This window comes from Peromyscus leucopus, chromosome 2 (genome assembly GCF_004664715.2).
Source record: "Peromyscus leucopus breed LL Stock chromosome 2, UCI_PerLeu_2.1, whole genome shotgun sequence".
Lineage (NCBI taxonomy): Eukaryota > Metazoa > Chordata > Mammalia > Rodentia > Cricetidae > Peromyscus > Peromyscus leucopus.
The window spans coordinates 117,667,079-117,684,137 of record NC_051064.1 but is presented as its reverse complement, the minus strand read 5'-3'; the positions used below and the strand labels follow the sequence as shown (position 1 = coordinate 117,684,137).

The 17,059-nt window shown below is 38.0% G+C and overlaps 1 protein-coding gene across 1 annotated transcript in view; it reads left to right on the top strand.

Annotated features, from left to right (window-relative positions):
• Mast2 (microtubule associated serine/threonine kinase 2) overlaps positions 1 to 17,059 on the top strand; it is a 173,155-nt gene that overhangs the window by 114,090 nt on the left and 42,006 nt on the right. Inside the window, 1 exon segment of the mRNA XM_028889534.2 lies at positions 7,957 to 8,048. Within this exon segment, the coding sequence (XP_028745367.1) occupies positions 7,957 to 8,048 (92 nt within the window).

Below are 17,059 nucleotides of genomic sequence, written 5' to 3'. Positions count from 1 at the left end.
TACAGGTCCTTCACTTGCTTAGTTAGAGTTACCGTAAGGTATTTTATATTATTTGTGGCAATTGTAAAGGGTGATGTTTTTCTGATTTCTTTCTCAGCCTATTTGTCATTTGTATATAGGAGGGCTACTAATTATTTTGAGTTAAAAAAATCTTGTATCCTGGTAGTTTTTATGTTTAGACAAGTAGGCAGTTGTCACCATAGTCTAAGTGTAGAACATTTCCTTTTCTTGGGAAGTTCCCTTTTACCCATTTATATTTAATCTTTGTGTTAGTCTTGCTCCTAGGCCAACATCTGGCCTGACATTTTATTTTATTTTGAGACTGGATCTCAATATTTAGTCTTGGCTGACCTGGAGCTCACCATGTAGACTAGCTGAGTTTGAGTTCATAGAGATTGGTCTGCCTCTGGAGTGCTGGAATTGAAGACATGTACCACCACACCCAATTTGAACATTTCACATACATGTAATTGTTGCAGTGTTTTGATTCTGACTTCTTTTATTTGATTTACATGAGTTTACATTTTAATTATGTTGAACATTAGTCCCTTTTGGATATTTTTTTTTTGTTTTTTTTTTTTTTTTTTTTTGTTTTTTCAAAACAGGATTTTTCTGTGTAGCTTTGCGCCTTTCCTGGATCTCGCTCTTTAGACCAGGCTGACCTTCAACTCACAGAGATTCGGCTGCCTCTGCCTCCCGAGTGCTGGGATTAAAGGCATGCACAACCACCGCTCGGCAAAACAAAAAAGTATTTCGTTTAGTCACCAGTTGATAGACATTTGGATTGTTTCCATTTAGGACTATTACACATAATTACATATGCTATTTCTGTGATCATTTGTATACACTTTTTTTTTTTATGTCTTCTCCCTCCTTTTCAAACCATATCCTTTGTTGGGGAGGGAATAGGATGCACATGAGTGTGAGGATGCCTGGAGAGGGCAGTACTGGATGGCAGATCTGGAGCTGAGATATGGGTGCTGGGGATGCAATGGTTGTCCTCTGCAAGAGCAGTAAGCACTCTTAACTTCTGAGCCATCTTTCCAGCCCCTGTCAGAAAGAGGATGAAGAGGCTAGTTAACCTTAAGATTTGGTTAAAACAAGAATTTCTAATGGGCAGCTTAATTCCAGGAGAAATGCCACTAGTTTTAGAGAAAAGGAATTTGGGACTTCTAGTAAAGGCCTTCCCTTTAGATTATTTGATAGGCAGCTTTGGGAGTGGGGAGGATTCTGGCTATCTGTTGCTATGGAAATACATTAATTTGTTTAAGATTAGAAAAATTAACTGGAGGCAGAGTCAGGTGGATCTCTGAGTTTCAGGATAGCCAGGGCTGCACAGAGAAACCCTGTCTTGAAAAAGAAAAAAGAAAAATTGACCATGCTGGAGGCACTATTTCTAAGTGACATGAATATCTCTTGGGGATTATTGTAGAGGAGAAGTAGACATAATTCCTAACAAATTTTTTAGTTTGTATAATATGTCAGAAGATGGTAAGTGCTCTTGGGAAGTAAAGATAAAGGAGTACACATCCTAGTATTATATAGGAAAATGAGGAAGATAGCATTTTAAAGGAATAAGGAGTTTATGCCATGTATTGCTGAAAAAGAAGGGCATTCTAGATAAAGGGAACAATTTGTTAACACTACACCTATCAGCTACTTGTTTCTATTTAGAAGCAATAGCCTTTGGAAGATTTTGACCAGAGGAGTGAAGTCATATATTTTATACTTGAAGTCATTAATGTGCTGCTTGTGTTAAGAATAGAGTAGAAGTAGGAAAAGAGGATAAATGAGAAAGAGAGAATTGAAGTAATCTGTGTAAGAGAAATGGAATGCATCAGTGACAATTATTACTATGTAATGTTTAATACCTCCCTTTATTGGCAAGAAAAGGCGTATTTTCTACTATGCTCATAACTTGGTCTTAACAAGGGCATCATCTTGGTTATTACTGTGAAACAATGTCTGGAAATGCTTGGCCTGCACTGGCTTCAAGTTCTCTATTTTATTTATACTGAATGAAATAGAAGTGGTCTTTTCCTGACCCTAAAGGAACTAGCCAAGTGCCCAAATAGGAGCTAGACCTCTGGGATTGCAAATTCGGAGATGTTTAAGGAATCTGCAGCCGAGCATCCTATCCACACGGTTGCTTCACAATTTAGTGATGTTTCAGAGATTGTGTGGGGTGCCTGAGACCCCATTAAGATGGCCACAGTGAGGCATGTAAGATGAAATGCCAGGCCTCACTGTGACTGACCAGATTTTTGTAGTTAGCAGCAGAGCATCAGCTCAGCAGAACTTTCAGGTTACTTGTCATCAGTCCAGTTAGTATACCTGACTCTTCAGACACCGAGTGCTTTCTTCTCACTGAGATGAAAAAATGAAGTCTTGATCCTCTTCTTATCTTGGGGAAATAGCTAGAGCCTCCTGAAAAGGAAAAGTTAGCTAGTTCCTTGTTTTGGATCTCAGCTGATCAAAGTGTACCATCTGTACCAAAGTGTCTGACCTTTCTTCTCCCTCTAGTAGCTATTAACAGATTAGCCAAGTGAGATTATGTGTACCTTTGTTAAAAGGCATGTGGCCTAGAAACATGATCTTTGGTGTTCTGTATTTTACTTTAAAGTTCAAAGAAGCAAATATAGTTCAAATCAATTATTGATCCTTTAAGTTTCATGGGATTTTCATTTTTATACGTAGTAAGTTTAGATATAATAATTTGATCTACATGTAACAGGTAAACGTACATTGTCTTTATTTTAGTCCTTATAGCAAATAATAATCATTAATTTATTCATTTAGTAAACATTTGAGAGCCTGCCTTTCATGTTCTAGGCCTTTAGCAGCGTGCAGTAAGCAAAGCAAAAATAAGTCACTGTCCTCTTCAGAGCCTGAGTCTAATGGGAAAACAGACAGCAAAATGGATGTGTAAAATATTTAGTGTTGTGATAATGGTAAGTACTGTGGAGAAAACTGTATCAAGAAATGAGGATACAGTTTAGAAGGGGTACAATTTTAAATAGAATGCTTAGGACAGTAGTTCTCAACTTGTGGGTTGTAACCCCTTGTGGTCCAATGACCCTTTCATGGGGGTCACCTAAGACCATCAGAAAACACAGATATTTATATTACAATTCATAACAGTAGCAAAATTACAGTTATGAGGTAGCAACAAAAATAATTCTGTGGTTGGGGGTCACCACAACATGAAGGTCTATAGTTGGTGTCACCACAATGTGAGGTATTAAAGGGTCACAATATTAGGAAAGTTGAGAACCACTGGCTTGAGGGAAATTCACTAATGATGTATTAAACAAAGACGTGAAGGAGATAAGAGACCAAACTCAGGTCCTTTCTGGGGAAAATGTTCTAAGCAAAAGTATTGTCAGTTGTAGCAGCCTTGAAGCAGTGATTTATTTTTCAGATTCATCTATTGTGTGAGTCAACAATTCCTTCCTTGCTATTGCTGAGTAATCTTCCATTGAGTAGAATGGTTTATGTACTATGATTTATCATTCAGGCATCAGTACCTGGGTACGGGTTTTTGGTTTGTGTTTGTTTGTTTTGTTTGTTTGTTTGTTTGTTTTTGGCTGTCACAAATAATAACATACTATTGAGTTCTGCTGTTTCCTCCATTCTGATCATCTCTGCTTATTTGAAAATTAATACATAATTTAGAACATTGATACTTAATTCAATTATTGTTTCAGTTTGATTTAGTATTACTATCTATTGTCTTACATTTACTTTCTATTTAGCTCAACTGTACTTCTTTTTGTGAGTCCATTTTATTTCAATTCTTTGCATTTTTTTACAATATGTTGTACTAACTTATAGTACAATAAAAGTATACTTTGTTATAGTTTACCCTCATACCATGTCATATTTAATGTAAGAACTTTGAAGCAGACTAATTCTATTTCTTTTCTCCAGCTTTGATGCTATAAATCCCAAGATAATAATAATTCCTTTAAAAAATATAAATACTTAAAAAAAATACTTTGAATATTGAGGACTATACCCTTTGTTACACTTGTTATCTTCATATTCATCTTTGTCTATCAATTTTCTTTTTTGTGATCAAAGAACCTAATGTCATCTTCCGGGTTACCTGTAATGCTTAAAGTTCATCTCAAGCCAAAAAAAAATAATAATAATAGTAAATAAAAAATAAAAATTTAAAAAAATGCCGTTTAAAGTATTCTAATAGGAATATGGGATTTATATTTATGCTCATTTCTAGTGGCTTCTTTTTGTAGTCATCCAAATTTGCATCTGCTATCATTTTCCTTTGGCCTAAGGGGCTTCATTTAAGTAATTGCTTGTGTGATTGGTTTTATTTATTTGTTTGTTTGTTTTATTTTGGTGGTGTTTCTCTGTGTAGCTTTGGTGCCTATCCTAGACCAGGCTGGCCTTGAACTCAGAGATCCACCTGCCTCTGCCTCCCAAGTGTTGGTATTAACGGTGTGCGCTACCACCACCCAGCTTAATTCATTTTTGAGAAAGGTTCCCCCCACACAAATTTATGTGTCTATAATGCCACCTGTGCATAGGTTACTTCAGAGGCCCAAAGAAGTCATTGGATTTCACTTGGAGCTAGAGTTACAGGCCGTTAAGAACTACCCGATGTGAATGCTGGGAACTGAACTCAGAACCTTTGGAAGGACTGAAATGCTCTTACCCACTGTGCCTTCTCACCAGGAAGGGCCTTGTAATGTAGCCCAGGTTGCCTATAACTTGTGATCCTCTTACTGCTGCCTGTGGAAGTTTCTTAGGTATCCAAGCAAAAGCTCAGTTCATAAAAGCAAAAATAAGAAACAGGAGTCCACCAAACTGAAAAGCTCCTGCACAGCAAAGGAAGTAGTCAACCATGCTCAGTTTTTCTACTAAGTCTGTCCTTTGTCCAATGAAAGGCAGAGTTGGCTTATAAGGGAAAGTGGATTGACTGTTTGAGGATAATATGTGAATTATTCTTTTGGAGAGACATCCAGTAGTTTTTAAGCATAGTAAATATCCTCTCACTATACTCTTCCCATTCTCTGGGATCTTGTGTCTCTGTCTTTAACACCATTGTTCAGCTCTCCTCTCCGGAGTCAAACCTTCCCTGTACAACTGCTCCCACTCCTTCCAGGACAGTCTCACCTCCTTTGTCTTTCCCTCCTTGTCACCACTTCTCCCTGGTTCCCTCTCTTCCTGTTTTCTCTCTCTTCCCCATAGGTCTGTTTATTTCAGTTATAGACTTCATTCCTTATAGCCTTCCTGGCACTTGGAACAGTGCCTAGTATGTAAAAGGTAGTCTATTCAATAAGCATATATTTTGATTACTCTCAATGGCAAACTTCCCTAATGCTTTTTTTTTTTTTAATGAAGACGAACTCATTAGTATGTAATGCCAACAACCTTCTCAGAAAAGTTGCAGGTTTCTAACCTCACAGAATCTAGTACTGTTCGTGCTTCTTTTTACTCATCAGCTTCTTCTAAGTCTCTTTCACTTTCTGGTATCTGTGGAAGATCTCCATATGCAGCCTCTAACCTTTACTGGCTCTCTGGGATCATCATCCAAGACTCTTGCATGATTGCTGACTGCTTTTAAATGACATCATTTTCACCATCTTCAGCTTTCATTTTTTTTCAGTCCTTTTATCTTCTTGCTTTGTTTATTTTTCATTTATTACTTTTTCATTGACATGCTGGTCTTGATCTTGCTCTGCCTTAAAAGGAGGATCCTGTCAGCCATGGGTGGGTGGGGGTGGATGGCAGGGGAATCAGAGTTCTTGAAGACTTTTTGTTTTGTTTTTCTTCCCAATGTTTTTAATGTTTCTTTCTAGTGTAATTAAGAGATAGGCTGACTTTCAAATACATTTATAAATTCTTCTTAGTAACAAATATGGTTTAAAATGGCTTTCCATCATGATGTGTTTTTTTCTGACCATAGGAAAAACAAGCCTGTTGTTAACTTGTAAGGAAACAGTTTTATTGAATTTCCAGCTCTAAAATGAGGATGTTAGGTAATTCATCAATTAACTATATGTAAAAATACCAATTTAACAGACTGTGTTAATTGGCTTCATTTTTTTTTATGATAAAACATTGAATTTGTGAGATAAAACTCTGATCTTTTTGTGTATTTGCTTGCTTATTAATTTTTGCAGAGGTCAAACTCAGGGCCATACATGTGCTTGACAAGTGCCCTACACCAGCCTAGATAAAATAATATTTTGACATGTGTTTAGTTTCCAAATTTAAGTTTACAATTTAGAACAAGATTGTTGCCCTTAGAGATGTTCTTGGGTTTCTTCAGGAAGCAAACTTAATTAACACTTGAAAAAATGCTACTCAAGACAAAAGTCAGGGCAGCTGCATGAGTTATTCCAAGTTAGAACACACTGAATAATTGAAAGGATAAACGATGCTGGTTGGTCGGCCACGGCAGAACCCAATGTTAGTTTTTAGAGCTTTAATGGAGGGAAAGAGGGGGGGAGCCAGGCCTGAAGGAGGGAACAGAACAAGAACAGAGAGAGGAAACACAGGAAGAGAAGCACAGAGAGCGTGGGGATCAGTGTCCAGCTTTTAAAGTGGTACATAATCGCCCACTGATGACATAAGGTGCCAGACATGCGCATGTATAAAATCCTAGCATTCCAGACTTGCTTATTATAAAAAAGCAAGTAAATAGGAAAGGGGCATCGTTTCTCCCGGAAAAACTGCTTCCAACTGACTTGGTGGGCGTCAGTTGGCTCTTAGGGGGGAATAGGGAAGGGGGGTCTTCGGAGGTAGACAGGTGTTGTTGCTCTGGAGCCGTGCATCTCTCTTGGATTGGCACTCTGGCTGTTTTTGTATCTGACAGGATCCTGGTGAGACAGGAAAAGCCTGATGTAGGTCTGACCTGTCCAGATGGATTTAAGCTGGTTTCTGGAGCTTGGGAAAAATTTTGAACATGTTAAGAAGCAGCCATGAGAAAATTAGTGACCATTTGTGCAGCTTAGTACTCTGCTTGTATTGATTAGTGTTAATGAGAGAGACAGAGAGATTGGAACATGTTTTTAAGCTTTATCAGAGACAGATTGTTTAAGGTACCTGTTTCCTTTACTAGTTTAGCATCCAGGAGACATAGTAATAGATAGTTATATTAAAGTCTGTTTTTGCAGAGCCCAGACACTTTTGGGTCTAGGGGTGTAAATACCTTTTAGCTGTTACAGTTTCTTTCTTGATGATCTCTGGACTCCAGTTCTGTGTTGGTCCTGTACCATTAGCTGAGCAGTGAGTTGGAACAGGGAACTGGGAAGAGAAAAACTTGTGGTGCATGAGAACTTATTTCTTTGGAACTAGGGACAAGGCAAAGATCAGGGCCCTGTAAGCACAGACAGGTGGGTCTGGAGTGAGGCACATGGAAGGGAGCAATGAAATAAAAGCTCCTATCTTAGCTGGAAATCTTTTCCTATTAAATAACCCTGAGAGTACAATTAAGTCTGGTGAGGTAGGTAAGGCTGTCCTCCCTACCCCGACAATAGGGAAACAAGGAGAGGTGACATCCCAAAACTCCCAGGACCGGGTCAGTGGCTCTGGTGTCCAGAAGGAAAGAAACGGATTGCTTCCCTGCTGTGTTCTGGGTTCTCTGCAAGCTTGTAGCCAAGCCTAGGTCTGCTGGAGGTCTTAGCTTGATGTTCCCAGGCTTGGTTGGGGAGGGAAGTGGGGAGCAGAGCAGAGAGGAACAGAAAGGGAGGGTGGGGGTCTGCATTCAGCTTTTTAAGGCTGGTGGTACATGTTGCCCACTGATGTAAGACACCAGACAAGACCCTGAGCTCTGCATTTACAGAATCCTAACAATAATGACATCTGAGAGTTTCACATTGTAATTGCTGAACAGTGAAGTTTAAAAAAGCACTGCTAATCCCAGGGAGTTGTGCTGCTTAGGTGCCTCCATAACCAACCATAACTGACATTTGGTTTTTATTGCAGTTGTCGGACAAGTAATCGCAAGAGCTTGATTGTAACCTCTAGCACATCACCTACACTACCCCGGCCACACTCCCCACTCCATGGCCACACAGGTAAGTGCTTGCAGGTTTTAAAAAGTTTAATAAAGCATGTCCACAGATACCAGGTACCTTTCCTATTTCTCACATTGTGGGTTCAGCATTGTCTGACTAAGGCATATAAAGTTCATAGACTTCCTTGCTTTCTGTGGGAGAATGTGTACAGTAGGCTTTTGACTCCTTACGTCTTCCTTGTCCTTTCAATATTCCTTCTATCTTATACATGTCTTGAAACCACTTGTGTGTTCTGATCCATGGCCTCTGTTCTAATGTTTTCTCCCACATATGGCTTTAGTTATCTTGGGTCATATGATAACCATCCAGTAGCATTTTGTCCTACTGTCGTGTGACAGATTTTTTTCTGGAGAGACATAACACACATCTACTCATTGCAGATAGGGATCCTATGATAGACCAAAGTACAGGTACCACCAAAAGTCCACTTAGTGTTGAGCCAGTGAGTTGTATTGGGGTCACTTACAGGAGCGGAAGTGGCTCAAAGACACCTGCATCATCCCAGCCCACCCCAGCACAGAGGACAACTCACAAAGGCTGGGAGCCCAGAGCACACCACACAGCCTACAGGCAGCGCAGCAGGTTGTAGGGTGTCCCTTCCAAGTGACTTGTTGGTCTAAACCTCTTTTAGGCAACTCAGCTCAGTTTTTTCTCCTTTTAGGCAGTTGGTCTGGTCTCAGTGTCTTGGCTAGTTTAAAAGTCACTTTTTATAGCTTAGCTTTGTTTGAGGAACTCTCAGCTTTTATTGTTTACTCTGGCAGGGAGGACCTAGTGGATCTGGTCAGTTTTAGGGACTTCCTGAAGCTATTTTGAGTTGTTTACCTTCCTGATTAAGAAGCTTCCCTGCAGGGTGGAAAGTTTTGATCTTTGAGAAAACTGTTAATCACACCTACCATGCCCAAGAATCAGGTCAGACAGGATTTTTCCCACGTTGTGAGGATTCCTGTTAACTTTCCATGCTAAAACTAAAAGGAAACAAAAATGTGAGAGATATTTGCTTCATTTTAACATTGATTTTACATGTTAGAACTTAAACATACAACTTTGTGTAGTCATTCTCAGCTCCATCTAGAATATGAACTTTTACAGATAGTAGTGTAAGAGCTGATTTATTTTCTTCTGATTAAGATAGATACATATTTACAATGAGGTTAGCACTGACTCAGGCCTATACTACTTCCTGGGAGAGGGACAGAAGACCTCATTTGACTTAGCCAGGTACTTTGTTCTAGGCTTGTATTATGAGAGTCAGACCCACCTTTGCTGAAAGAACTGCTGTGTACTCTGAAGTTCATTGTCACAGTGTTTACAACAGAACCTCTTAACATAGGGTTAATGGAAATGGAGCAGACTTGGAATGATAAGATAGGAAATCCAGATTTCCTAACCCTTGGGTACTATTATCCTAAGCCTGACATTCGTTTTTGTCTTTGAACAATAAAAGGGGATATTGTGTAGTGAAACAGATTTGTATCAAACTCATTAAGATTGATATAGTCTTATGGATTTGTCTTTTTGCTCATGGTTTACTGAGTGTTTGATTAGCTGTCAATAACCTGAGAGAGATTCTGATTTAAATTTCATCTTTGGAGAAGGGGCTCATCTGAAACACTGTCACTTCAGAAGACACCAGCAACAATAAAGCGTTTACAGGCAATTATTAGACATATTTGACTTTTAAAGAAAAGCTCTCATTTTTCATATATATATATATATATATGTATGTATGTCCCTGGGGTGTTTTGTTTTGTTTTGTTTTTTTAAGTGGGTTTTGGTTTTCTTAAATAGCACTCTTACCTGAGAACTTTGTAGAATTTCAGCATATGTGTGACCTGTATTTTCATTACATAAAAATAAATCTAGCTCATCTCCACCCTGTACATAGCTGTAAACGTGAGTACTGAGCAGTAATTACTACTGGCTGTTGCTCTCTGGGATGATTATCTCTAGATTTCTGACAGTTTAGGACTAAATCTTCCTTACCCAAGTGGCTTTGATTGAAAACACCACGTGGTCTTTTCTGCCTACCTGGGTCTGTAAACTTTGAGTTTTTATTTATTAGTATTTATAACATGTCTAGTACTTCATAAATGTTTGCATCACATCATCATCTTTTAGCAAACCACAGCAGAAAATCCAGAGAAGAATAGACATGAAAGCCCACTCCAGGGTTGAATGCAGAGTATTCTTAATCAGCTGTTAGAAGAAGCACTGGTTGTTCCATACAGATCAAACTTGACATCTGTTATATTTTCAAATCTTAGACACCTGAAATTTCTAAGTCCTATTTGCTTTGCTTTTAGAATTCCAATCTATTGAGTAATAAAGATCTGTTGATTTGAAAGTAACTAAATAAATTATGTACAGTTCAATTTAGTATTATCTCTTTTTTATTTTAAATTATATGTCTAAGTATGTTCATGTAAGTACAGGTGCCCATGGAGGCCAGAGATGTTGGATTCCCTCTGTAGCTGGAGTTACAAGTGATTTTGTGTTGTCAGAGTATTGTGAACTGAACTCTGGTTCTGGAAGAACAGTACAGTTCTTGACTGCTGAACCATCTTTTTAGCCCATAGTATTAAATATCTTATAAACAATTTTAGTACAATTCTAGCAAGATTGGTTCAGTAGGCACTTCTGGAAATGGACATTTCTTAGTTCTGTTTTATTTGGGGGGACATGAGAGATACTAGGATTCAAACCTAGGGCCTTGTGAATACTATACTTCCTAGTCTATTTTTTAAAAGTGATCCTTATTTTTTAGATTAGTTTTAGACTAATAGCAGAACTCAACAAGATACATACTCTCTGTCCCCACACACAAAGAGGCTCTCTATTGTCAGTGTTCCCTACCAGAATGGTACATTTGTTGCAGTTGGTAAACCTACACTGCTATATCATTTCTACCCAAACAGTAGTTTTGCATTTGAGTTGACTACTGATGGTACACATTAGATACATTTATAGTGTAAGTGTTCCCTGTTGTAGTACCATGCAGAATATTTCCACTGCTATACTTATTTTGTTGATTTTCTTCAAATGTTGAACTGGCCATTCCTGTGATAAGTCCTACTTGGTCATGGAGTATAGTTCTTTTTAAGCATTGCTAGATCAACTTATTAATAATTTATTGATAATTTTGCATCTGTTCCTGAAAGATAATTGTCTATGGTTTTCATGTTTGTGTTTGTCTGATTTGGAAATTTGGCTTCAGAATAAACTGAGATGTATTCCTTATATTTCTCTCTTCTGGAACAGCTTGTGAAGAATGGGTATAATTTTTTTGTAAAATGTCTGGTTGAATTTACCAAATGAACCTGTCTGGAACTGGTGCTTTCTGTCTTGGAAGGTTACCAAGTATTGATTCAATTTCTTTGGTAGATTGAGACTTGTTCATATTACCTATTTCTTAATATGAAATAGTTTTGTTAAATTATGTCTTTTACAAAATCAGTCCATTTTAATTAGATTATGAGATTTGTGGACATAAAATTATTCATAGTATTTCTTAACTAATCTTTCTTTAGTGGTAACCAACCCTTAATTCCTGATCTTAGTTGTTGTGCTGTGGCTCCCTCTCCACCTCTTGTGTTTTCTCACATGCTCTTCCTCACCCTTCCTTGATAGATTGGCTTCTCTTTTCAAATAACCAACTTTAGGTCATGTTGATTTTTCTCTATTTCTTGTTTTCAATTTTATCATATTTCTAGAATTATCTTCTTCTGCCTAAATAGTTAATAATTTAATTAGCTTTTTCTCCTAGTTTCAAAAAGTGTAAACTTAGAATATGAGTTTAGATTGTCTGTTCTAACATGCATCAATCCTTTGAAGTACTGACTTCACTGCATCTAAAAATTTTGATAAATTGAGGTTTTTCGGAGTATAATTAGTATTTGGAGAGTTTTCCAGATATCTTTCATTTATTGATTTCTAACTTAATTATGGTGGTATTTTATTTGTACTGAAATGTGATTTTAATTGTATGTTAATAAATAAAGTTGCTCGGGGGTCAGAGCTATTAGAGCCATAGCAAGAGCATGGCGGTGGTGGTGCATACCTTTAATCCCAGCACTTGGTAGAAGAGCTAGGTAGATCTTCGTGTGTTCAGGGATACAGCCAGCATTGGAGACACACGCCTGGAGAGACCTGGAGGGCTGTACATACAGGCAGTGACGAGGCAGTCATGTGCTTGGGTTTACAAACAATGAGAAGGCTGAACAGAAAGACTATGTAAAGACATACACACAGGAAGTAGGTCTCTTTTGGAGAGGTAGGAGCACCGCAGGAGGAAGGGTAAGGTTTTAGCTCTGAGCTCTGACTTCTTGGCTTTCTCTTTACATTGGTTCTGTGTTTCTTATTTAATAAGACGGTTGGTTACATTACACTTAATTCATTTTGTTCTAAGACAATATGAAATGATTTCTGTTCTTTTAAGCTTGGTGAGATATATTTTGTTACCAAGAATGTGGTCTGTTTTGATCAGTGTTTCATATGAACATTAAAAAGTATGTAGATATTTTTTATATTCATGTGATTTACTATGATAAGCTTAACTAAGTTCTCAGTAATTTTCTGCCTCCTGCACCCTCCATTTCTGTGGAGAGGACATTCAAATTTCTAACTATTATGTCATCTTCTGTCACTCTTGATTCTGTTCATTTTTGCCTGATGTGTTTTGATGCCCTGTTGTTGGGTAAATACACTTCAAGACTTGGTTAAGAACCCTTGGGGTTCTAACAGAGCATCCAGATTTAGTTCCCAGCTGTGCTCCCCTCCATGATGGCTTCAGATGTCTCTAACTCTGGTTCTTGGAGGAATCTAACATATTCTTTCTGGCTTCATCAGGCACCAGGCATTCATGTGGAACACATACATACATGCAAGCAGACAAAACCACTCATACACATAAGATAACAAATCTTTATTTTAAAAAAAATCCTACTATGTGTTGTTTTTTCAACAAGTGCTGGGAATTCAACTACATGCTAGACCAAATGCCCTACCACTGAAGTGATGCCATTCTTGTATCCTTTATTATTATGTAATGCTTCTTTTTGTCTCTAATATATTTCCTTGTTCTGGTATCACCAATATTTGAAACAAGTAGATCTAACCAGGTTTTTTGTTTTGTTTTATTTTTAATTATTACACTGGTATATCTTTCTCCATTCCCTTTTTTTTAACCTGTGTGTGTCCTTATATTGAAAGTTAGTTTCTTGAAAACATAGTTGGGTTCTGTCTGTAATCAGGAAGCAGAGAGTGATAAGTGCTTGCACTCAGTTTGTTTTCTCCTTTTTATGCAGTTCAGAATCCAAGCTCTTAGAAAGGCCTGCCCATCTCTACCTCAATTAATCTAATCTAGTCAGTCCCTCAGAAGCATGTCTAGAGGGCTTGCCTTATGAATTAATTCTATAGCTTGTTAAGTGACAGCCAATATTTATCATCATTGTCATTATTTTGAACATACTGTTATCTGTTAAGTGAATTAAGAATGAGAACAAATGGGGCTGGAGAAATGACTTAGTGGTTAAGAGCACTTGCTGTTCTTCCCTCTAGAGAGGATCATTCAGTACTTAGTACCCACATGACAGCGCCCAAGCATTTATAACTCTGGTTCCAATGGATCTACTGCCCTCTTTAGGCCTCCAAAGGTACCAGGTATGCAAGTGGTATAAACACATGTAGGCAAAATACCCACAGAGAAGATAAAAATCTAAAAATAAATAAATAATTTTAAAATTTTTACTTTTTTTTTTTTAATTAAATAGGTGCTAGAGCTGGGCATGGTGCTTCATGCTTTTAATCCCAGTACTTGGGCAGCAGAGGCAGATGGGTCAGCTGGTTTACATAATGAGTCGAGGTCAGCTAAGACTACATAGTAAAAACCTGTTTCAAAAAATAGATAAATAAAACTTTGAAAAGAGGTACTCGAAATGATTTTTAAAAGAATAAGAAAAATTATTTTTATTTCATGTGCATTAGTTGTTTTGCCTGCATATATGTCTGTATGAGGGTGTGGAATCCTCTGGAACTGGAGTTACAGTTGTGAGCTGCCATGTGGGTTTGGGGAATCAAACCTGGGTCCTCTGGAAGAGCAACCAGTGCTCTTAACCACTGAGCCATCTCCCCAGCCTGAAAAATGATTTTTAAAATAATAAGAGCCAGGTAGTGGTGGCGCACACCTTTAATCCCAGCACTCGGGAGGCAGAGGTAGGCAGATCTCTGTGAATTTGAGGCCAGCCTGGTCTACAGAGCAAAGTCCAGGAAAGGTGCAAAGCTACACAGAGAAACCCTGTCTCGAAAAAACAAAACAAAAAACGGGGAAAAAAAAAAAAAACAAGTCGGGCGGTGGTGGTGCAGGCCTTTAATCCCAGCCCTCGGGAGGCAGAGGCAGGCGGATCTCTGTGAGTTCGAGGCCAGCCTGGGCTACCAAGTGAGTCCCAGGAAAGGCGCAAAGCTACACAGAGAAACCCTGTCTGGAAAAACCAAACAAAAAAAAAAAAAAAAGTGAAGTAATTAGCCGAGATCCTGAGGACAGAGGATAGACTCTAAAAGTAGTATTTTAAACAAAGTGTGAGAATAAACACAAAAACTGTGGTCTAATTTTTATGCAGAATCAGGGTCAATGGATCATAAGTGTAATATGAAACTGGTCAGCCTCGTGTGGCAATCTCTTGAAACTTCTTGAGGCTGGGATGTTGAAAGATTATCTATGAGGACATTGAGATCACTTATCAAAAGTCATGATAAATTCAGGAATTCAGAAGTAAAATATTTACAGTGAAGTAAAAAGGTGTGATGTATATGTTAGGTGGCTTCAGCAAGGAGTAGTTTCTGATGTCAAGATTTCAGACCTGGGTATTTTTATGTCAGAGGAGGGAGAATGCCTGGAAGGAAGTGGAAAGCTAGCAAGATATTTAGGTTCAGTATCATAAAAGCTATTAAAAGAACTGCAGAGGAAGCTGTCACAGCTGATAGCCAATGTTCAACCTGAAATATTAAGGTCTATAGTAAACCTATGCTCATTTAATTTACTATCAAAAATCAAGTTGATACCTTCTAAGATAGTCATGTAAGTATCAAATAGAATGCTATATTTAAGAAATTAAATATGCAGGCCTTCATGGTGTGTGTTTCCAGATTATAAAATGCTAATTGAATTTGGTTAAGAGGGTAAACAAGAAGTCATAAGAGGGCTATATAAGTTATATAAAGAGTTCAGATATTAATATCTTATAGCATTTATTTCTTTTACCTAAGATCTGTGGACTGTGAATGTTTTCATGAGGTCTCTGAATCTCCTAATGTTGTATTGCCAGTTTATATACCTTCTTCATTTTCCTGGAAAGTTTATGAAATTTTCCAAAAGTTGTTTCTTAATCTAAAAAGTGAGTGTTCTTTAAGGATTAAATCACAAAGTTTAAGGCTTACATGCTTAAATTTCTTTCTAGAACAATATAGAATAGATTTAATAGGAATACAGACAAACATCTAGAAAAATTAGAACCACCATATCCTAAAAGTGAGCATTTACCACAGTAGAAAAAAGATTTTGGGGGCTTGGAGAGATGGGTTAAGAGCCATTGCTGTTTAATCTATGAGGATTGGAGTTCAGATCCCACCACCCATGTTGAAAGACTCAACAAATGCTTGTAATTCCAGTTCCAAAGGATCCAGTGCCCTCTTGTGGCCACTGGGGATGTATGTATGTATGTATGCATGTACACACATTAAAGGGAGGGGGGTGTTTTTTTTTTTTTTTTGTTTTGTCTTTTCGAGACAGGGTTTCTCTGTGTAGTTTTGGTGCCTGTCCTGAATCTCACTCTAGACCAGGCTGGCCTTGAACTCACAGAGATCAGCCTGCCTCTGCCTCCCAAATGTTGGGATTAAAGATGTGCGCCATCACCGCCTGGCAAGAAAAATATTTTTAAAGAAAACTGTCACTTCTTTTCAGCTTGTACTACCTTTTTGCTATATATATATATATATATATATATATATATATATATATATATATATAATTATCTGATTAAAAATATCAAAGTTGGGGATGGGTGAGGTGGTGGCTCAGTGGATGAGACCACTGGCTGCTCTTCAAAGACCTGGGCTCAATTCTTAGTACCCACAAGATGTCTCACAACCATCTATATATAGCTCCAGTTCCAGGGGATCCAATGCCCTTAAAGTTAAAAATAAATAAATAATAAAAAGTACTAAAAGGAGGGCCACAACTGGCAATTGGAAGACCAATAAAGAGGCCATGGTCATTATCCAGGTACAAGAGGCTATTAGAAGTAGAGAAATACATGAACACAGGAATTGTAAGTGGCTAAGTCAGCTGGTGTGCAGTGCTTCAATATTTCCTGCTTGGGTGATTAATGGGTTAAAGATGCCATTAATTGAGACAAGGATCCAGTGTTAGGAAGAATAGATTTAGGACTCTTCTTCCAAAGTCCACAGAGACACTTGATTTATGACAGAAGTTACTTGTAAAACAATAAAACAAAAAGATAGTTTTCATTAGGTGGTATTGGGACAGTTGAATTTCCATATCAAGAAATGTTAAAACTCAGAGCCGGGGAGATGATTCAGTGGATAAAGCACTTGCCAGGCAAACACCTGGATACCAAGAACCCATATAAGAGCCTGGCAGGAGTGGCAGCCTGCCTGTAATCCCTGCACTCCTGGGGTTCCCTGCAGAATCTGGCTAGTTAGAATAGCTGGAATTGTTGAGTGCCAGATTCCCACCTTTTACAGGGTTCCTACAAGGAGGAGAGAGGGGTAAGAAACTTTTAGATAGAAAGATAGTGGAGAGGAAACAGAAACACAGGATAGCTTCGGGAGGACCCAGATCAAAATCCACTGGCCCCCTCTGTCTCTTCAAAAGGGCTTTTTATAACAGTGCCAAGGGGCAAAAGACCTCTCTGTTGCTCAAATTTCTAGTTAGTCTTTTAATAAAAAACTGGAACCAGATATTAGGGTAAATGCTGAAAGATCAGAGAGACAAAGGA